The sequence below is a fragment of the Eptatretus burgeri genome, chromosome 5 (genome assembly GCF_056783735.1).
Source record: "Eptatretus burgeri isolate ZD-2024b chromosome 5, Ebu_testis_v1, whole genome shotgun sequence".
NCBI classification, from domain to species: Eukaryota; Metazoa; Chordata; class Myxini; order Myxiniformes; family Myxinidae; genus Eptatretus; species Eptatretus burgeri.
Genome location: NC_140965.1, coordinates 83,274,075 through 83,296,408, shown reverse-complemented (window position 1 = coordinate 83,296,408; position 22,334 = coordinate 83,274,075). Strand labels below are relative to the sequence as shown.

The 22,334-nt window shown below is 43.4% G+C and overlaps 1 protein-coding gene and 1 long non-coding RNA gene across 6 annotated transcripts in view; one reads left to right on the top strand and one right to left on the bottom strand.

The window, feature by feature from the left end:
• LOC147026853 (solute carrier family 23 member 1-like) overlaps window positions 1-16,011 on the top strand; it is a 78,152-nt gene extending 62,141 nt beyond the window's left edge. For all 3 annotated transcript variants that reach the window (XM_085882699.1, XM_085882698.1, XM_085882700.1), the window contains 5 exons: window positions 2,985-3,090; window positions 3,198-3,327; window positions 4,065-4,202; window positions 4,302-4,397; window positions 14,681-16,011. In XM_085882699.1, the coding sequence (XP_085738825.1) occupies window positions 2,985-3,090; window positions 3,198-3,327; window positions 4,065-4,202; window positions 4,302-4,397; window positions 14,681-14,919 (709 nt within the window). In that variant the 3' untranslated portion in view covers window positions 14,920-16,011. The remainder of the gene's footprint in view (window positions 1-2,984; window positions 3,091-3,197; window positions 3,328-4,064; window positions 4,203-4,301; window positions 4,398-14,680) is intronic.
• The window catches only part of LOC147026852 (uncharacterized), a 50,499-nt gene that overhangs the window by 25,958 nt on the left and 2,207 nt on the right, over window positions 1-22,334 (bottom strand). The window contains exon 3 of one of the 3 annotated variants that reach the window (XR_015058534.1): window positions 21,026-21,500. The exons of the other annotated variants lie outside the window; for them this stretch is intronic. This is a non-coding gene — a long non-coding RNA (uncharacterized LOC147026852). Of the gene's footprint in view, window positions 1-21,025; window positions 21,501-22,334 lie in introns of those variants that run through there. 3 annotated transcript variants of the gene reach the window in all.

The window sequence follows — 22,334 nt, the reverse complement described above, 5'->3', positions numbered from 1 at the left end:
GTTGCCTTCAACACCACATTTGCAAAGTTCGGTACAGACCACACTGTTTCCTCTGCATGAGCACCTTCTTGAACACTTTGATGTCTCACAGTTACACCTGACGAACTGCAGCACTGAGACTGGAGCTGGTGCAACCTGAGAAAGAACAATCAGTCGCTTTTTGTCTTGGTTTCACCAGCCCAAGGTCAAAGGGTCAAGAAAAGTTGGGTTCAGTACCATATCCTGGCACCAGATATTACACTGGACATGGGCACGGCGTACATGTTCAATCCATGCTCGCTGAGTCGGTGGCAGTTTCTCAACTCCTTGTTCATCTGTGAATTGCTTGAACAAAAATCATCTCAGCATCTTTGCTTGCCCAAAGTGGACTCCAACTGGAGAGAAAAGAGAGCAAAGAAACTCTTCACAACCACGAAGAACTTCTTCAGATGGCTCATCCCCTTCGCCAAGATCGGCAAGTGCTCTCAGAATGGTGGGGCTTGCCTTCAGGAAAGTTGTAAAGCACCCCTTCTTTTCCTTCCCTTGGATATGTCCTGTCATATCTCAGCCTGTGAGAGCATGCCAGTTGATCAAAGCTGCTGATTTCTCTGGGCCAAGCTTGTCATGTATAGGCTGTAGGAAGACTTTCTGTCGTCTTTCGCTTGTGCCCATGATTAGTGCAGAATGGTTGCCAAGTAGTGGACCAGTGGTGTTCTTCATACAGCCAAAAGTAGCACATCAGTGTCTTGTGAATATATGTTGACATTCATTCCATTGCTCGCAACTTCTACAGCATGATAAATTATAAGAGTGTCCACCTCTTCCTGTGTGCTGACACCGGTCATTGTTTCAACTTCATAATTCGTCATGACCTCTTTCCGTGTTGCAGTCATAACCTTGACGGTACTATAGTAGATGAGCTGATGGGAAAGGTAGAGAGTTAGTGAATCCTTTGTGCTGCTGCTGGCGAGAAACATCTTTTTGTCTTTGATGCCTGTTGAGTCTTGAAAAATGTAGGATTTAGTTTCCTTCAGCTTGCCTTTCCGCCGCTCTCTCGTCTGCTCCTTCAGTGATGCATTCTTGGTGTAATTATCAAATATAACTCTCACTTGACAATATCCACGAGCCTTTGAGTCAATGAGTGTGACAAAGGGTGTTGCACGTTCTTTGCAAGTCTTGAAATTTTTGACTGCCATTAATTCCTGTATCACTCCCATTCCATAAACTACAAGACATGTCTCAGATCCCTCTACAAACTCGGCAGGTTGTGCAGAAGCTTGAGCTGTGTCATTGGCCACCAGATCTTCCAGAAACTTTATCACTGTGCTCTTGTCTGTAGTGGGATGAATAGATCCATCTGGTGTGATGTGGATTTTTAAACCCACCTTGTTGTGATCGTTGTCCTCCTGAAGGATTCTAACTGGCCGATTGTGGAATCCTATTTGACTTCAGACAGAGTTTAACGTTTGTCCGATTTGATTATAAAATCCTACAAAAACCCTATTGACACTGATAAAACTGATGTCCACACAAGTCCTTCCTTGTGAAATAATTTATTTCCTAATTATACACCATACACTTCTCACCCTTGTACAATGAACTTAAGAATCCCCATTTGATTGCAATATTATTTGGTTCTATTTCATTTATTCTTACTTTAGTGAACAGTTAGACCAACCCGATTCAATTCACTTCTACATTACATCAGAGAGTTTTATTCTAACTTGGTACTTGGTCAGTTCCAAGGAGTACAAGCCACTGAGAAACTATACTTCCTCACGTGCTTGTACTGAGAACAATGTGCCTTTCAAAATATTTCATACTTCCATGAGAGAGAGGTTGGGGGATATTCACCCAGACTGTAGACGTGTCTTTTAGACAAAAAGCCACTTCGTACATTTTCTAAGCAAAGGTTCATTTATCAGCTCGGTCACTCTGCTCCAGAACAACACATTTCTTATCATTTAGGGCAAAAGTCTTTTGGCCAGAAATGACAGCCAATTTAATTTGCAGCATAAAAGTTACATTTCTGAAACTCCATTTGTTTCAATTTAAAATACATTAATATAAATTTTTCCCCCACAGGTGCCATGAGAATTTTGTTGGTTTAGGCAAACTCATGCATGCCAATCACTTCTTGACACAACAAGCAGATTCGAAAGTCAATGGAAGGAAGGTTTAGTTGCACGCTTCTTACATGATGGTTCTCCACAGGACGCCATGGTTAATCTGGAATCATAACCATAAGTGAAATTAACAAGTTGCCATAAATTTCAATGCCTTAAGTATTTTATAGGATGGGATGTCCACTGTGCATTTTTGGTCTTCTGAAATAAAGCAGTAAGCTATTTGGTTCACAGTAGATATGCATCATATTGCAAGCAGAAAATATTCGTCAGATACCAGTAATAAGTATCACATTCATACCAATATTTCTTGACATTAACATCAAACCTGTTGATATCCATGCAAACAGAGTTCAGATGAACAGTTGTCTCAACTACAATGCATTTGGTACCCAAACTCTATTTGCACACACTTTGAATTATATGTTCAAAATAACGTTAAATACCGAAAAATCATACATATAGGGTAAAATCGGCAGCCATTTTGAAATTCAAAATGGAAGCCCTAAAAGCTAATAGAAAAACTGGCACCCTTTTTTTCTGAATCAGTGAGGTTTATAGATATGTTTAAACATGGGGGCCAAGAATCTACCCAAAATTTTGCTTTTTTTACATAAGCCCACAGACTATCTGCATCAAACATTGTGTGGAACGACTTTAAAAAAAAAAAATCAGTTTGCTGTACTTACTAACAACTATAGGTTTCTTTCACAGAGGTATTTGCATGGAAGGCTTTTCCTGCATCATCACAGGACTCTTTGGAACGGGTAATGGATCAACGTCATCAAGTCCAATCTGCATCAAACATTGTGTGGAACGACTTTAAAAAAAAAAAATCAGTTTGCTGTACTTACTAACAACTATAGGTTTCTTTCACAGAGGTATTTGCATGGAAGGCTTTTCCTGCATCATCACAGGACTCTTTGGAACGGGTAATGGATCAACGTCATCAAGTCCAAACATCGGGGTCCTGGGTTTAACAAAGGCAAGCCTCTTCCATGACTGTCCTGTTAAAGATAGTGCCTTACTTACGATAAATTTGTAAAGTATGGCGTCCACTGTGCCACTAAAGTGTTCTGCGTGTTTGTGCAGGTCGGGAGCCGACGGGTGGTGCAGTACGGGGCATTCTTCATGCTTTTATTGGGAACTATTAGCAAATTCACAGCCCTGTTCACCTCGCTCCCTGATCCTGTCCTTGGCGCACTCTTCTGTACACTGTTCGGTCAGTGCCAACAAACATAACATAATGAAAATGGCATTAGTAAATACAAATTCTCCATCATAATCAGAGCCACTTCATGCCGATGTCAATAAATCTTTAGGTCTGTCAGAAATGGTTAAATGAGAAAAACATGACACCACCACCACCATGAGTACTACTACTAATACTACTAATACTACTAATACTACAATGACTAGTTCTTTATCAGCTCAAAATATTCCCATCAAGGCTGTTGTAGTTGTCAGGGGAATTTTTTCCATTGAAATATTTTACGAACAAGCTGGCCAAGGCTGATGTTCAACTGAAGGCGATTTGGGCAGGAATTTTTAATTTGTGCAGGGAGCTGGCACCAACTCACCTATTCCTCATGAAAGACACCTTGGGATCTTTAACCTCTGCCACCAACCAGTGCGGAAAGACAAGTCCTCCGGCTTAAAGTCCCTCTAATGGACGATACATACATTGATGCCTTGCCATGCCCGCAAAACCCCAGGGCGACAATTTACAGATCTGTCGAGATTTAAACCCACGCTTGCCAGTTTAAACGGCAAAAAGAACAATCACAAGTGATTGATTTTAGAACCTGCTTCTCCCTTATGATATTGATAAACACTTCCATCATGTACAAAACCACTAATATACAAAATCATGACTACATTATGGAAGAATTAAAAAGTGTACAAAATGATCTTACTGGCTTTCCTCCTTTTTTTATATCATTCACTTCCAATCCTCAGGAATGATCACTGCAGTTGGCCTGTCAAACCTACAGTTTGTGGACATGAACTCTTCTCGAAACCTGTTCGTTCTGGGCTTCTCAATGTTTGTTGGCCTCACAGTGCCACATTATGTGGAAAGCCATCCGGTGGATATGGGTAAGAGTTCAGATGGCATATCATGCTGCTTGTTACCCTTGACACTCTGCACTCGCGGCTAAGCACGGAACAGGAAAGCCATAAGTTGTTTGTGTGCAGGGGTTGTGCTGCTGGACCAAGTGCTGACCGTTCTCCTCACAACTGAGATGTTTGTGGGTGGCTGCATCGCGTTTTTTCTTGACAACACCATTCCAGGTGAGAATAAAAACCTTTTGTTTTGACTCGTATTTCATTTGAGGATTCAACAGTTAATCTATCGAGCTAAAGTGTAATCATAATCGTCACTGAATATCTTGAAGAAGGTTCACTCGAAAGTAACATCAAAAGCACATTCCACATGGACTTACAATACAAAAAATGTTTGCCTTACTCAAATAAACTTTATCTTCAGTGCTAGATTAGTTGCGCAGTTTACCACAGGTTCAATTGTGGGTTTGTAAGGCTCATGTCCTGGAAAAGCAGACAATGTTTGTCCATCTGTCATCCTGTTTACCCAACCACCTGCCTACTTGATGTCCCGATCTCGGTTGCTAACAAAGATCTGCTTCTTGATTACCTGGTACTCCCACATAAACCTTTTCTGTGAAGACTGCTCTTCAAAAGAGGTGATCAGCATTTTGTTCTGTGCAAGTTCAAATTCTCACATCAGTAATGCAATCCCAATATTCCATCTGATGCCAACCCTACCTTAGCTTCAACTTGACCCTAGCCTGAAACTTGCAGAATAGTTCTGGCCTTCTCATTGCACAAATCAATCAAATTCAGGCGATGACTATTGTCAGTTTAAAAACACTCCTTCCACTTGTGTCTCAGTGCATGAAAAGGCTGGGACTAAACTTCCACTATTTAAAGCAAAACCTGCATTATGTACTTAGTCTGTTCAAATGCTCTTTTGTTGTTGTTTCTGTTCATCCTTCCATGTTGATATATATATATATATATATATATATATATATATATATATATATATATATATATATATATATATATATATATATATATATATATATATATATATATATATATATATATATATATATATATATATATATATATACATATACATATATACCTGGTGTTGGCGCAGTGGTTAGGGCAGCGGCTTGGGATCCAAAAGGTCCTGAGTTCAAGCCCCGTTGGGCCACTGAATTAATACCCCAGGGGGTTGACTCAGCCTGTCATCCTTCCGAGGTCGGCGAAGTGAGTACCAGTGTACTGGGCCGGTGTATACCCCGGTTAGAATAGGTGTACCATATCCCTGTGTCGTAAGAGGCGACCAGGGTTGCGTCAGGAAGGGCATCCGGCGTAAAATCTGTGCCAAATCATTATGCGGATCATGATGGATGATCCACTGTGGTAACCCCAAACGGGAGGAGCCGAAAGAAGAAGAAATATATATATATATATATATATATATATATATATATATATATATATATATATATATATATATATATATATATATATGAATATAGTAATGACAATACAATAAAAATAATGTCACCCACAGGGTGACCCGTATCTTGCCAAAAGGTGATCAGGTGTGACTTCTTTAAGGTCACACTCTGAGGTGAACAGAGCTGCTATCCACCAGGAGCGACTCCTTGAGGAATATCTGCCTACGAGAGATTCTGATGAGAATCGTTCTACAGAGTAACCATAAAAAATATTAGTTTGCCTCATAACGTCACCAAATGACGTCATAATGTCTCAAGCTTGACATATCTAGAAAGCACTCATCGAGGTGTTCAATTTGAGGTACCACACGATATGGTTCCTAAAACTTGAAAATTTGACCTTGGGGTCAAATATGTTTGACCTCAGGTGCTAACCATGAAGGTCAAGGCCAATCGCCACCAAAAATTAATGAGCTGAGTGCCAGACCATGAACAATATTCTCATGAAGTTTGAAGACGATCCGATCAAAATTACTCAAAAAATAAGGGTTTCGTCGACTCCCCTGATTTGCGACAAAGTGACCTTGACCTTTGACCTTATCCTTCAAAATTTTATGCGCTGAAAGGTACCTCCTATAGGCCTCTGATATGTGAAGTTACAAAAATTTCCAATGATAACTGTGCTCTGCAGAGTGATTTATACGTGATTACAGACCAAAAAAAAAAACATATGAAGGTCAAAGCCAATCACCACCAAAAATTAATCAGCTGAGCGCCAGACCATGAACTATATTCCCATGAAGTTTGAAGACTATCCGATCAAAATTACTCAAAAAATAAGGGTTTGGTCGACTCCCCTGATTTGCGCCAAAGTGACCTTGACCTTTGACCTTCAAAATTTTGTGCACCGAAAGGGACCTCTATAGGCCTCTGATATGCGAAGTTACAAAAATTTCCGATGATAACTGTGTTCTGCAGAATTTTTTATACGTGATTACAGACAAAATAAAAAAAAAACATACAAGCTGACTCACATATCTTGCAAAACTTCGTTTTGGCAAGATAAAAATAAACCAATGTCACCCTCAGGGTGACCCGTATGTGGCCAAAAGGTGACCACGTGTGACTTCTTTAAGGTCACACTGAGGTGAACAGAACTGCTATTCACCAGGAGCGACTCCTTGAGGAATATCTGCCTACAAGAGATTCCGATGAGAATCGTTCTACAGAGTAACCATGAAAAATATGCGTTTGCCTCATAACGTCACCAAATGACGTCATAATGTCTCAAGCTTGACATATCGAGAAAGCACTCATCGAGGTGTTCAATTTGAGGTACTACACGATATGGTTCCTAAAACTTGAAAATTTGACCTTGGGGTCAAATATGTTTGACCTCAGGTGCTAACCATGAAGGTCAAGGCCAATCACCACCAAAAATTAATCAGCTGAGCGCCAGACCATGAACAATATTCCCATGAAGTTTGAAGACGATCCGATCAAAATTACTCAAAAAATAAGGGTTTCGTCGATTCCTCTGATTTGCGACAGTGACCTTGACCTTTGACCTTGACCTTCAAAATTTTATGCGCTGAAAGGGACCTCTATAGGCCTCTGATATGCGAAGTTACAAAAATTTCCAATGATAACTGTGCTCTGCAGAATTTTTTATACGTGATTACAGACAAACAAAAAAATAAAATTTTCATGAAAATCCGTTTTTTTCGTCATGATGTCATCAAATGACATCATAGCGTCAAACTTTTGACAGATCTGGAAAGCACTTGTCAAGCGCTTTCATATGAGGCATTACGCGATATGGTATCTAAGATTTCAAAATTTGACCTTGGTGTCAAATATGTTTGACCTCAGGCGCTTACCATGAAGGTCAAGGCCAATCGCCACCAAAAATTAATCAGCTGAGCACCAGATCATGAACTATATTCCCATGAAGTTTGAAGACGATCCGATCAAAATTGCTCAAAAAATAAGGGTTTCGTCGACTCCCCTGATTTGCGACAAAGTGACCTTGACCTTTGACCTTGACCTTCAAAATTTTGTGCACTGAAAGGAACCTCTTTCGGCCTCTGATATGCGAAGTTACAAAAATTTCCAATGATAACTGTGCTCTGCAGAATTTTTTATACGTGATTACAGACTAACAAACAAAAATAAAAAAAAAATAATAATAAAACATACAAGCTGACTAACATATCTTGCAAAAACTTCGTTTTGGCAAGATAAATATATATATATATATATATATATATATATATATATATATATATATATATATATATATATATATATATATATATATAGTTATTACTGTATGTGTGTATGTATTTATGCATGTATGTATTTATGCATGCATGCATGGTGTTGGCAAAATGGTTAAGGTGGTGGGCTTGGGATCCTAGGATCCTGAGTTCAAATCCCACACGGCTGTTGAATTAATACCAGGTGGGGTTGACTCTGCTTATCATCCTTCCGAGGTCGGCAAAATGAGTGCCAGCTTGCTGGTTTCCTGTGTTTGAGGGGTGACCGTCCAGGATTGTGCCCACTAGCCAAGGAGACTACTGAGACAGCACCAAGGCTCTGCACAGAGTATGGTCTCATTGTTTGTTTGTATATGTAGATACTCTACTGGTCGAAAGTTTTAGAACACACCCATTTTTCGGTTTTTACTGAAATTTAAGCAGTTCTCGTCCAGTGAATAACCTGAAATGGTACAAAGCTAAGTGGTAAACTACCAGAGGTTAAAAAAAAAGACGTTTATGTTACCAAAAACTGAAAAATAATGTAAATTTCAGAGTTGTTAAAAAAGGCCGTTTTCAGGGAACAAGTGATGGGTGAGCAACTGCAGCTGTTCTGCAGCAATGGAAGTAAATTAAGCGTTGAAAGTTGATGCAAACAATTCCTACAGGTGTCCCAACTTTTGTTGATTAGTTGCAAACCCTCTGTCTATATAAAAGTAGTGTTGGAACAGACTATGTTGCTCCAACCTCTGAAGCATTCAGGTCAGGTATGGGAGCATGTGCCAGAACAGCGCGTCGCTGCGTCCACTTTCCGCCGGTACTCCAGGGGCCTCCGTCTGGCCATCCCCCAGGCAGATGCCAGGCCCATCCCCATCTCCTTGAGATGATGGTCAACCTGCTGCAACCATGAGGCACGTGGTCGGCCCACTGGCCTCCTCCACTCATGAGACTCCCTCGCTGAGAGAATCTGGTGAGCAGGATCAGCGTCAGGAAAACGAGCCACATGTCCATACAGCCGCAGCTGACGCTCACGGACTATGCAGGTAACAAATCTCATCCGAGTCTCTCTCAGCAACCGCTCGTTGGACACAAAATCCGACCAGCGATAGCCAAGGATTCTCCGAAGAGACCTGGTACCAAAGGAATTAAGTCTCCGTCTCAGATCCTTGGTCAAAGTCCAAGTCTCGCACCCATAGAGCAAGACTGGAAGTACCAAGGACCTGAAGACTCGGACTTTCGTCCTCCCGCACAGGTACCGGCAGCGCCACACCCCATGATCCAGTGAATCCATGACTCCCCAGGCCCGACCCAGACGTCTATTGACCTCCGGCTCACAACCTGCGGAGACATGAATATCACTGCCAAGGTAAGTGAATCTATCCACGACCTCAACATCCTCACCACAAACAGACACAGACAGGACAGCAGCATCCAAGATGTCACCGAAAGCCTGGATCTTTGTTTTGACCCAAGAAATCCGTAATCCCAACGGCTCCGACTCCTCATTCAGCACCTCGAGGGCCCCCAAGAGGATGTCTAAAGTCTCCGCAAAGATGACTGCATCATCTGCAAAATCAAGGTCCGAGATCTTGACATTGCCAAACGATGCACCGCAACTTGATCTCTCCGACATCCTCCCAAAAATCCAGTCCATACAAGTGCTGAAAAGTGTGGGGGCAAGTACACATCCCTGACGAACTCCAGTAACAACTGGAAATAAGTCAGAGGCGGTACCACCACACTTCACAGCACTCTCAGTACCAGAGTAGAGTTCAGACATCAGATCGATCAGTTTCGGTGGCACCCCACGAAGACCAAGAATCCTCCAGAGGACATCCCGATTCACTGAATCGAACGCTTTACAGAGATCAACATAGGCTGCAAGCAGCCCCTGCCGAAACTCTCGTCTGCGTTCAGTGAGGACACGAAGAGCAAGGATACGGTCAATCGTTGACCTCTTTGGTGTAAAGCCTGACTGCTCTGGACGCTGGTGCTCAAGCAGATGGTGGCGAACCCTATCAAGAATTATCCGAGCAAAGACCTTGCCCGGCACTGAGAGCAGCGTCACCCCTCGGTAGTTGTTGCAGTCTTGGCGATCACCCTTCCCTTTCCAGAGAGGGACAACAAGGCCCCTCTTCCAGTCAGTTGGGATGATGCCTGTGTTCCAGGCAGAGCACAAAACTGCATGCAACGACGCGAGTGCAGCATTTCCACCAGCCTTGAGAAGTTCAGCATGGATGCCACAGATCCCTGGAGCTTTGCCCCGTTTCAACTGGTTCACCGCAGCCCGTGTTTCCACAAGCGATGGTGGACCACAGTTGATTCGAGGGTCAGCAACAGGGATTGTAACACCCTTGACGTCCAACTCGACAGTTGGGGGATCAGCCTGGTACAACCGCTCAAAGTAACCGGCCCAGCGGGCCTTCACTTCAGACTCCTCTGTCAAGAGCCTACCACTCTCTGCTCGAACTGCAGTGCTCCGAGGGATGGGCTTGGATGAACGTAATGCGCGAATTCACCTGTAAGCGGGACGAGAATCACCTGTCCACAGGTGATGCTCCACCCCCTCACAGATTCCTCGCACATAGGCCTCCTTGTCCACCCTCAGTGCACGTACAGTTTTACGCCTCAGCTCCCTGAACAGCTCAGCTCTGCCATTCAGCCTGGCCCTGCGACTCTGGTCAATGGTATCCAGTGTCCCTTGAGAGACAAAATTCTTCTTTGCCCTGCGGTGAACTCCAAGGCATCCACCGGCAACATCAAGGACGGTGGTCTTGAAGGTGCTCCACAACTCTTCAGGACCCCCAAAGCACCCAGACCCCCAAGTGTCCACTCAGCCTGTTCGCAAACTCCTCAGCTACTCTCTCATCCCTGAGCTTGGCAACATCCAGCCTAGGCTGGGATGGTACCATTCTCCAGGATTTAAGGTGCAGCTTTAGAGTTGCTACAACAAGCCTGTGGTCAGTATTGAGGAACTGAGCACTCCGGTAGACCCTGCAGTTCTGGATCATCCTCCAACGACCGTCAATGAGGACATGGTCAATCTCCTTTGCCACACCGCCAGCGTTGGAATACCAAGTCCAGCGATGAGCTTGCGGGCGCTGAAACCATGAACCAGCCACCCTAAGTCCATGACTTCTTGCAAAGTCAAGGAACTTAGTGCTATTCTGGTTCATAGTTCCTGACCCATGGGGACCAACACACACCTCATAACCATCCCTATCAGCTCCAGTCGATGCATTGAAATCCCCAAGACTAGAAGTGTATCTCGTCTGGGGCACTGATCAACCACAGACTCGAGTGTGGCGTAGAATGCATCCTTCACGGTAAGATCACTCGCCTCAGTCGGAGCATAAATAGAGACCAGGGAAATGACACCTAAGGAGTGACGAATCCTTAATCTCATAATACGCTCGTTGACCGGTGTTACCTCAATTATCATTGGGGTCAGCTTATTGGACACAGCTACAGCAACTCCTTGGGTATGGTAACCATCAGAGCGACCAGACCAATAGTAGGTGTAACCACCCACCATTATCTCGCCGCAATCCGGTCTCCGAACCTCAGAGAGAGCTGCAATCCCGATGTCCAAACGCTTGAGCTCAGATGATAACAGAGACAGGTGATCATCCTCTCTTAGGGATAGGACATTCCAGGCACCCACCCAAAGGGACCGCCTCAGGTTAACCCAAGGAGACCGCCGTCTGGTGGACGACACCTCAGCACCACTCCGACACACTCTCCCGCAATCTGACCCAGGGATGTTACCCCGTGGTTTCCCTCCTATCAAAGATTGGGGGTCCCGAAGGCTTTGCCCCAATCCCATCATCCGGTGAGCTGCCCTGCGAAGGGAAGCTGCACAGGAGGTACTCCCACGGAGTGGGTTTTCAGATTTTTTAGCGTTTTTGCGTTTTGCGGAATGAAGCGTTTTACGGTGGCTGGAGTGCAAATCCTGCCACCAACCTCCTAATAAGAAGTAACCCAACTGCAGGAGGACGTCCGCAGACACAGTTGGGCACTAGATATGGATGGCCGTTGGCTCACAAGGAGCTCCTCCGCCCTTTGACAGGTTTTGTTTTTAATCCTGCTGGGTGTCCATATCCAAACACCCTCCTCACCAGAAAACCTGGTGGGGGAGACGGTTTAGTCGCCGACAACCCGACCATGGAACAGGTTAGTACAGGTTTACATGGTACCTGTAGCAGGTCACAGATCGAACCTGACCTGAAGCATTATTTGGACAATATTGCACTGCAGGAAGTAGTATATTGCTATCATAATGGCAAGAAAAAGACAATTAACAAAGGAAGACAGACAGACCATTATAACCCTTAAAAGTGTGTCTTTCCTTAAGAGAAATTGCAAAGTAAGCCAAGGTGTCAGTGAGTACAGTTTCCTACACCATCGAAAGGCACTTGGAAACTGGAGGAAACTGACAGTAAGAGGTCTGGCAGACCCAAAGCCACAACACAATCAGAAGACAAGTTTCTGAGAGTCAACAGCTTGCGTGATAGGCGGCTTACAGGACAGCAACTCCAACCACAGCTTAACACTGGTCGAAGTAATTAAGTCTCAGTTTCAACTGTGAAGAGAAGACTTCGAGCTGCAGGTTTGACAGGTCGGGTGGCAGTAAGAAAGCCATTGCTACGATGGTAAAATAAGAAAAAGAGGCTTGCCTGGGCCATGAAGCACCGCCAGTGGACGACTGAAAACTGGAAGAAGGTCTTATGGACCGATGAATCAAAATTTGAAATCATCGGTTCATCATGTAGGGTTTTTGTATGCCAAAGAGAAGGCGAAAGGATGGTTCCTCAGTGTGTGACACCAAATGTCAAACATTGAGGAGGAAGTGTGATGATATGCGGCTCTTTTGCTGGATCCAGAGACGGCGACTTGCACAGAGTGACTGGCACCCTGAACCAAAAGGGCTGCCACAGCATTTTGCAGTGCCATGCAATACCCTCTGTCTCCACCTTGTTGGTCAGGGGTTCCTCCTATAACAAGATAATGACCCAAAACATACCTCCAGGCGATCTCAGAACTACCTTTGAAGAAAAGAACAAGATGGAAGGCTTCAAATCATGGAATGGCCAGCACAGTCTCAAGACTTAAACCCCATCGATCTGGTTTTGGATGAACTGGACAGAAGGGTGAAAGCAAAGCAACCTACAAGTGCAACACATTTGTGGGAACTTCTGCAACAGTGTTGGGAAGAACTTTCCGAACAATATTTGATTTCCATTGTAGAAAGATTGCCACGAGTCAGTTTGGCTGCTATATCTGCAAAAGGTGGCGACTTTGATGAGTCAAAAATATAGATTAAATATTGTTCAACAAAGCGATTCCATGGTTTCTTTTTTATCTGCAATTGTTTTTGTTCTATGCTTTAATTTCAGAGTACATCGAAACATGAAACTGCTTAAATTTCAGTAAAAACTGGAAAAGTGGGGGTGTTCTCAAACTTTTGACTGGTAGAATACATATACATATCTCTTCCACACACATATTCACGTGCCTGCTGTTGGCTTAATGGTGCGGGTGGTACGCTTTGGATCCGAAGCTCAAATCCCACTCAGCTGTTGAATTAATACCAGCTGGGGTTGACTCCATCTGTCATCCTTCCGACGTCAGCAAAATAAGTGCCAGCATACTGGTATCCTGCGTCGGAGTGGCGACCCATCCGGGATTGTGCCCAATAGCTAAGGAGACTGCTTAACAGCACCAACACTCTCCACAGAGTGTACATGTACATATACGCTCACACATATACCTCAGACACACCTCCTGACTGTTATGGTGAGCATCACCACGGATTATGTCTCACATGATAAAACCACATAATCCGCACAGAACAACCATCCGTCTGCCACCCAGACGATTCATCCTGCTAATGCAAACCATTCAACCAGAAGGCACATGATGTGATCGGCAGGAAACATGAAACATGTGGAGTGTGATGAGCACTCCGCCGATCCCCATTGGACACAGTCCACACCAACGCGTCGCCGCAAAAATCGAAACATGCAGAGAGCTTGTCACACTCCACATGTTTCGATTATACACATATATATATATATATATATATATATATATATATATATATATATATATATATATATATATATAGTAATGTTATTATTATAACATTACTGTTATTATTATAACATTGTTATTATTATAAGTATTCTTATTATTTTCATGGGTACATGGGCACACGTGGCGAAATTGCAAATACCAACTTGCGATGCTGGTTATCCCCACACTTCCAGGAATCCTTTTTCTTCTTGCCCTATTGATTAGCCATCGCAGCAAAGATTGGAATTTCCGTCAGCAAAGCGACAGGTGTTATATTCTCGTGTTGTATAAAGGTGCATTGTCAATACATAAATGTGTCGGAAATACGAACGCACGTTATTGTGGAAAACAATGGGAAAGGCTCACCTGAGGCCAATTCATATGCTGTGCTATCACCAATGATTGCTGCAATTCAGACCAAAGGAGTATTTGCTTTCACCAATTACGAGTTTGCTCAGTATGTCGTTTGTTTTTTCTCACCAATCTGTATTTATCATGAACATGATTGGTTATTACCATTAAATAAGTCAAATCGACTTGCCGTTCTTACAAGCAAAGCAAAACATATGACAAAATTGCAGTTGCACTCAACTTCTCTGTGAACTTTGTTGAAATGTGAATTTTGTAGAAGGGTGAACTTTATAGAAAGGTGAAATTTGTAGAAATGTGGATAGTCAAAGATTAGTCTTCATGTTATTTACAAAAGCCAGTCCTGTATGACTCTAAAAACTGACCCTCTCTGCCTCAGGCTCCCCAAGTGAGCGGGGTATTACACAATGGAAAGAGGGAGCACAAGCAAAGGAGAGTGCATCAGAGGCTTTGCACTCCTACGACTTTCCTGTGGGCATGAATTTCATCAAACGTTTCTCCTGGTTCACCATCCTGCCCATTTGCCCCACGTTCCGTGGATTCCAGGGTTGCAGCTGCAGAGATACTCAAGAAAGCAATGCTGTACAGTCTGTTAACACTGTTACAACTCATCTTTGAGTTTTCCATTACACCTGTCATATCGTCCCAACCCACTTGACTTCTCGCATCTTCACTTGTCTCAAGAAGCCAAATTTTGATCACTGACCAATCGGGTTTTTCTAACATGTCTCAAAAGGCAGCCCTGTTTAAACTGTGCCTTCTGCTTGGCACTTATGGCACCATGACGAGCAATCACACACGGCTTTAAATTTATGGCCCATCATGGATGTGAACCCAGTTAGCCTGGCAATAAATCTCCCTGATAATGTTCAGACAACATGCTCATGATAGGAACCAGTGTGAAGACATTAACAAAGAACATATCATTTCTGGAGCAATATAAATGTGTTGTTGGTTTTAGCTCTAAATATTGCATTTACACTATCTTACTTTTTACAGAATGCCTTTATAATTATATTTACAGAATGTTATTTTGCGTTTATGTCAAATGTTTTCAGGGTCTTTTGAAAGGTGAACAAATTTTCAATATATTGCTGGTTTCCCAATATTTATGAGACACATCAAACACTTGAAACCACCCAGGAGTCGCCACCTGTCCCTTAGGAGCCTTGAGCAGAACATTGGTTCTGTTGCAATCTCTTGGGATATCCTGCTGGATGAGGGATGTGTGCATTTTTGGGAGTTATTTCTGCATTCCGGGTTGCACTCCTCATTCTGCAGTGCCTGCTCGAAGGTACCATTTGAGTCAGTGTTTCCACAGGCTTTCCACCAGAAAGCTAGAGGCCTGAACCCAGGTGCAGCGGCTCTGAGAGGCTGCCTCACCATCTGGCACATAATCTCGGATCCCCTTCTCTGCCAGTTCGCGACTGGAGCCGCACCGAGCATGGGATTCCAGGAGGCCCTTCTGAGGCCACTGGTTTGCAGTGATGGTGCCATCTGGAACGTTCCTTGTTTGTCTGCAAAGTTCCCTGAAGCCCCTCACCCCCTCTTTATTTTACCCTGGGCAAATCATCTAAAGCACCACATCCTGATTATATTTCCTATCTTCTTTCTTTGATTTTCCACCCAGGGCCACTTTTGCTTTTTTGGCTCAACCCTTCCCTTATGATGTTAATAATAAATAAAGAAATAAACTTTTTTTTAAATATTGCTGGTCTACCCAGAGTTGCTCATATATGATTGTGAAGATGGTGGAAAAATGGGGGAAGGGTTGGGGACATGACGCAACCTCAGAGCGGGTATGTTTATGATTGAATGACAACACTATTGTGATTCCATTTATGGATGTGAGGGGTGTATCCCAAATTCCTGGTTCCCTTCTAAAACCCTTGGTTCAAGATGCAGGGAACCTGGGTTTAAACCATGTATACCGTATGTTTGGAAATTGTCTACTTGCGTCCTTGCAATTCATCTAAACTCCTGATATCTCCTACTCTCTTTATTCTGCATGCGATATATGCAGGGTGGTCCAAAATGATGTGCAACTTTTTATATAACTACAATATTTTTTTATTTTTAGTATATTTTGTTTGCTTTTGTAAAATAATACACAGGCGTAGTTAATTTTTTGTTTATTGTAGCGAGAAAATGCAACAACAAGCAATAAGGAGCGATATCGTTATTAGTTGATGAAGTGCTCAATCCAAGCACTGTTGCAGCAGAGGAATTAAAAAGTGTACAAAACCAAGCCTCTGGATGATAGCTGCCACATGGATACTGAAGATGTCAATGACTCAGCTCAGAACTGGAGCTGGTATGCATCTGATTTCCTGTCTGATGTTATTTTTCAACTCCTGTGTGTGTGGATTGGTTTCATATACCTTAGCTTTGAGGGATCCCCTTAGGTAGAAGTCGGGAGGATACAGATCCGCTGATTAGGGAGGCCATGTTTTGTCCTTCCATTGAGAAATGAGTATCAGCAAGGAAATGGCATCTCAAAAACTCCAAAGCACCATTAGGCCAATGTGGTGTTGCACCGTCTTGCTGGAAGATAACTGAATTCACCGTGATGTCTTGCTTTCTTCTCAGTGCTGGAAGTAATCTTCTCTGCAGCATGTCCACATATCTATCTGTGTTGACTGTCGCTGTTTGTCCAGCTTCGTTCTCAACGAAGAAAATTCCGATTACACTGCTACATCCAAGAGTACACCAAACCGTTACTTTCGCTACAGAAACTGGTTGTTCCATACGTTCAAGCAATTGGTGTCCTACCCAAAATCTCACATGGCCACTGAAATGGAAGTGGGCCTCATCACTAAACAAGACGACATCTCGAAAATACTAGTCTTCTTTGATCTACTGGGCAGTGGTGGTGCAAAATTTGAACCCCTACCTCTTATTATTTTGGTTTGGTGCTGCAGTAACTCTTTCATGTAGTGATACAGTTGCAGATCATGCATGATTCTGCCAATGGTCATGCAAGAAGTTCCCACCAGCTGTGCAAGTTGGCCTGTCGACTTTTTCAGAGAAGCCTGCAAAGCTTCTCTTGGTTGTCAAGTGTTGTCACTGATGGTTTTCGACCACTGTACCCTTTAATTTGGTCTTTCACATTTCCAGCGTCTCTAAACTTTTCAACAATACATTTGATTGTTACCCTCACTAAAGGAGAGGGTATTGCATTTGGATCCGATTGTCTGTTTGTTTGTACACACAGAATTTTAGTGTTTTGCTCCGCAACTGCTTATCGGATAGAGACTAAGTTTTCACCATAGGAGCAACTAAGCAAGTAGAATGTTTTATTGATAATTATAATGTCATAGGTCACGTTGTGTGGCAGCCATGTTGGAAAAGCTTTGGACCTCTGCATCTCTGAAACCGCACCAAGTAAAAAATTGAAGCTTGGCACATGGTAAGTATCCCTCATGGGGAATAAGTTTGATTTTTATGACGTCATAGGTGCCTTCATTATGATGTCATAATTGTATATGTAGAGCATGACATCTGATAGTAATGAACATTTTTGAAGGCCATTGTGGGGGAAAAATTTATATTAATGTATTTTAAATTGTAACAAATGGAGTTTCAGAAATGTAACTTCTATGCTGCAAATTGAATTGGCTGTCATTTCTGGCCAAAAGACTTTTGCCCTAAATGATAAGAAATGTGTTGTTCTGGAGCAGGGTGACCGAGCTGATAAATGAACCTTTGCTTAGAAAATGTACGAAGTGGCTTTTGTCTAAAGGACACGTCTACAGTCTGGGTGAATATCCCCCAACCTCTCGCATGGAAGTATAAAATGCTTTGAAATCTAAAAGTTTGGAGTACGAGCACGTGAGGAAGTATAGTTTCTCAGTGGCTCGTACTCCTTGGAACTGACCAAGTACCAAGTTAGAATAAAACTCTCTGATGTAATGTAGGAGTGGATTGAATCGGGTTGGTCTAACTGTTAACTAAAATAAGAATAAATGAAATAGAACCAAATAATATTGCAATCAAATGGGGATTCTTAAGTTCATTGTACAAGGGTGAGAAGTGTATGGTGTATAATTAGGAAATAAATTGTTTCACAAGGAAGGACTTGTGTGGACATCAGTTTTATCAGTGTCGATAGGGTTTTTGTAGGGTTTTATAATTAAATCAGACAAACGTTAAACTCTGTCTGAAGTCAAATAGGATTCCACAATCGACCAGTTAGAATCCTTCAGGAGGACAACGATCACAACAAGGTGGGTTTAAAAAATCCACATCAGCCATCTAGGCATTAAATAATCCACAGAAAAAAATTTGATGACCTCATTGGTCACATGATTCAGCAGCCATATTGTTAAAAAAAATAAAATTAAAAAAAACCTTCAAAAATCTTCTTCTCTGAAGTGGCTGATGAGATTGAGGCAAAACTTTACACATATGACCACCTATCGATGAGGAACAAAAGGTTCACACATATGATATCATAGGTCAGGTCAGGTCAGGTATGGGAGCATGCGCTAGAGCAGCGCGTCGCTGCATCCACTTTCCGCCGGTACTCCAGGGGCTTCTGCCTGGCCATCCCCCAGGCAGATGCCTGGTCCATCCCCATCTCCTCGAGAGGCCGATCAACCTGCTGCAACCAAGAGGCACGTGGTCGGCCCATTGGCCTCCTCCACTCACGAGACTCCCTTGCTGAGAGAATCTGGTGAGCAGGATCAGCGTCAGGAAAACGAGCCACATGTCCATACAGCCACAGTTCTGACGCTCACGGAACCATGCCGGTAACAAATCTCATTTGAGTCTCTCTCAGAAACCGCTCGTTGGACACAAAGTCCGACCAGCGATAGCCAAGGATTCTCCCAAGAGACCTGGTACCAAAGGAATTAGGTCTCAGATCCCTGGTCAGAGTCCAAGTCTCACATAGAGCAAGACTGGAAGCACCAAGGACCTGAAGACTCGGACTTTCATCCTCCCGCACAGGTACCGGCAGCGCCACACCCCATTACCCAGTGAATCCATGACTCCCCAGGACCGACCCAGACGTCTATTGACCTCTGACTCAGCCAGCAGAGACATGAATATCACTGCCAATGTAAGTGAATCTCTCCACGATGTCATCGGTCACATGGTTTGGCAACCATATTGGATTTACCCTACAACCTACAAAAAATCTTCTACTGAACGGTTGAGCAGATCAAGGGGAAACTTCACACAAATGTTCCCCAAGACATATGTGTACAAGTTTGTTGAGGAATAGATGATAGGTCACATGGTTTGGCAGCCATATTGTATTGAAGAAAAATATTAAATAATGTTTTCTCTGGGTCTGCTTAATGAATCGATGTAAAACTTCACAATTATGATCTAGTAGTGATGGGAAACATGTTTTATCTTTCAACTTGATTGGATACATGATCTGGCAGTCAGAATTATTTAATTTCTTTCATCTGTGTTATTTTTGAACGAGGATCACTTGGCTGTGTCTGGATGGGTTTGAGGGTAGAGTAGCACCTGAAATGCAAATCCTATCCAGGTTCCTCCCGATGACTTCATCTTTGCTTTTCGCCTTTTTGGGTTCCTTCTGATTCCTCCAATGCAGGACTGTACCCATTTGCAGTGTCAGCCCCGGTGGGGGGGGGGCATTGGGGGGCAATGCCCACCCAGATTAGACTTTGTCGCCCCCAGTCCAGATTGGCCAGCAGTACCCTACCCCACCATTATTTTAATGTTTTACAGGTGTTAAATATATATGTTCTTTTTATGTTCATTGTGATTATTATAAATATATACATTTTCAAATTAATTAATAGTTTAATGAAAATGCAATAATAATAGGTACACTGGCACTGCACCGAGTCGGATTTGTTCTGATGTAGCACACCTGACGCGCGACGTCATTACGTCTGTGTGTTGTTGCACATGCAGGCAGCATGGGAAATTCACATCTGAGAGAGAAAACCAGTAAAATGGACATTAGGAAGTGGCTCAAAACGCCGCAAAAATCGGCACCATCTCCATCTTGTCCATCTGCGTCATCTAAATCCAGACCCACCACCGTCCGAATGTCCGATAATGCCGATTGACGAAGATGAAGATTGTGAAACTATGCCGGTTATTGCGGGGAGTTCAAACACACCGGCTCCCGCTGCAACTTCCACAGCCAGTCGCAGCAGCTCAACATTTGGACCAGAGCCCCCTTCACCACTTCTCCACCAGAAGATCTCGGTTCTGAGACACCAAATCAGGTGAAACGGGATAAATATCTGAGCAGCATTTTTCGTGGGAAGAAATGCTCGTTTGTGAGTTCATGGTTTCATGGGAGGGACTGGATGGCATGCAGCGTGCAGACAGATACAGCTTTCTGTTTCCCTTGCAGGATATTTCGTTCAGCATGTAGTGGCAATGTTGATACAACTTTCACCTTGAAGGGATATCGCAATTGGAAGCATGCAACAGAATCTAACAAAGGCTTAAATAAACATGCTCTCTCTAAAGAGCATTTGATGTGTGCCAACATCTGGAGGGAGCGAGAAAGACGCACTCAGACTGAAACTGAAATTTCAACGCTGGTTAATACTGAACAGTTGGATAGAAACCGATACTACATGTCCTCCCTCATAGATATAGTTGAATTTCTGGCATCAAATCAGTTGCCTTTGCGAGGAAAACCGGATGAGTTCAGTACAATGTCAGAAGGGGGCAGTGGATTGTTCCTTTCCCTTTTTGAATACACGCTCAAAAAAAGACACCAAGCTGGCCAACATAATGAAGTTTATTCCACGCCATGCAACTTAAATCAGTCATACCATACAAAACCAAATGCTATATAATAACGGGCAGAGAAGAAGCGGGAGAAGAGAAGCAGGAAAGAACCAGAACAACTCCAAGAGAGCCGACCCTGATAATCTCCTCAGGACACACCATATATCGGCCCCCTCCCGCTCAACTGACGCTTCTCTCTTCTCCACTCGCCCTCCCATTGGACGGGAGGCCCCATGTGACTCCTTGTCCGCTCCCGATTGGACAGGCGCGCGGTGGGCGGGGAACTCCATCCCTTGGGCGGAGTCTACAGCGGGGGGCGTTTGTGGCTCCGCCTACGGCTTCACCTCAGACCGCGTGTTTAATGGCGAGGGTGCTGGGTCAGAGGCGGAGCGTGGAAGACGCCGGCTCCCCGCCGATTGGCCATGGAGGGACGGCATGTCTGTGTTAGACTCCGCCCACGTGTGCGCCTGAAGAACGCAGCAGCGCCAGTTTCATGTTGAACATTCCAGTTCCAGAATGGCGCCGTTGTGGCATTGTTGAAACTCTAATACAATTGTAAGCGCATTCACATTTGATTTACCCATTACACCAGGGACGGGAACTATCTATACAACATATACTTACCGATATAACTAATCTCTAGGAACCTGAATGTTGAGTGCGATAGCTTTCCAAATCCGCAACAATATTAATCGGACAAGTGCTTCCCAAGCTATGGCCATTTATTTACCAACCAATGACAGGACACGTTGCCGCGTAGGCATGGCCGATGGGGAAGAGAACCTCAGCCGCGTTCTCCATTACGGGTTACAATGTACGGACTTCCAGATAGTGATGACTTTGTGTATTCTAATAATTTCTCGATTTCTTATGCGCATTTATCGATAAACACAATGCTTCAAGTTATGATCGTTTTCATATTAGACTGTGCATACATTTCGGTAACATCAGAGTGAGCTAGTATGCTCCGAACCAAGAAGTAAATTTTAAACACGCGATAACTTACAATCGAAAATAAGCAAGTAGGAGACAAAATTTAAACAACCGGTGTTTTTTTGGGTACCTTTAGATGTTTTTTGTTGCTATTTTGGTACTTTTTTCCCCAGAAAATGGCGTCACACTGCAGAGGGCACGCACGTACGGGCACGCACATTCGGCCAAGCATGTACGGGCATGTGAGAGCGAAGGAACGGCCTGTGTGGTTGTTGTTTGTGGCTCGCGGTTTGAAAGTTTTTTTTATTTTTTATTGCACGTATGGCCACGCATGTACGCACGCACTAGTACAAAGAAAAAATATAAAT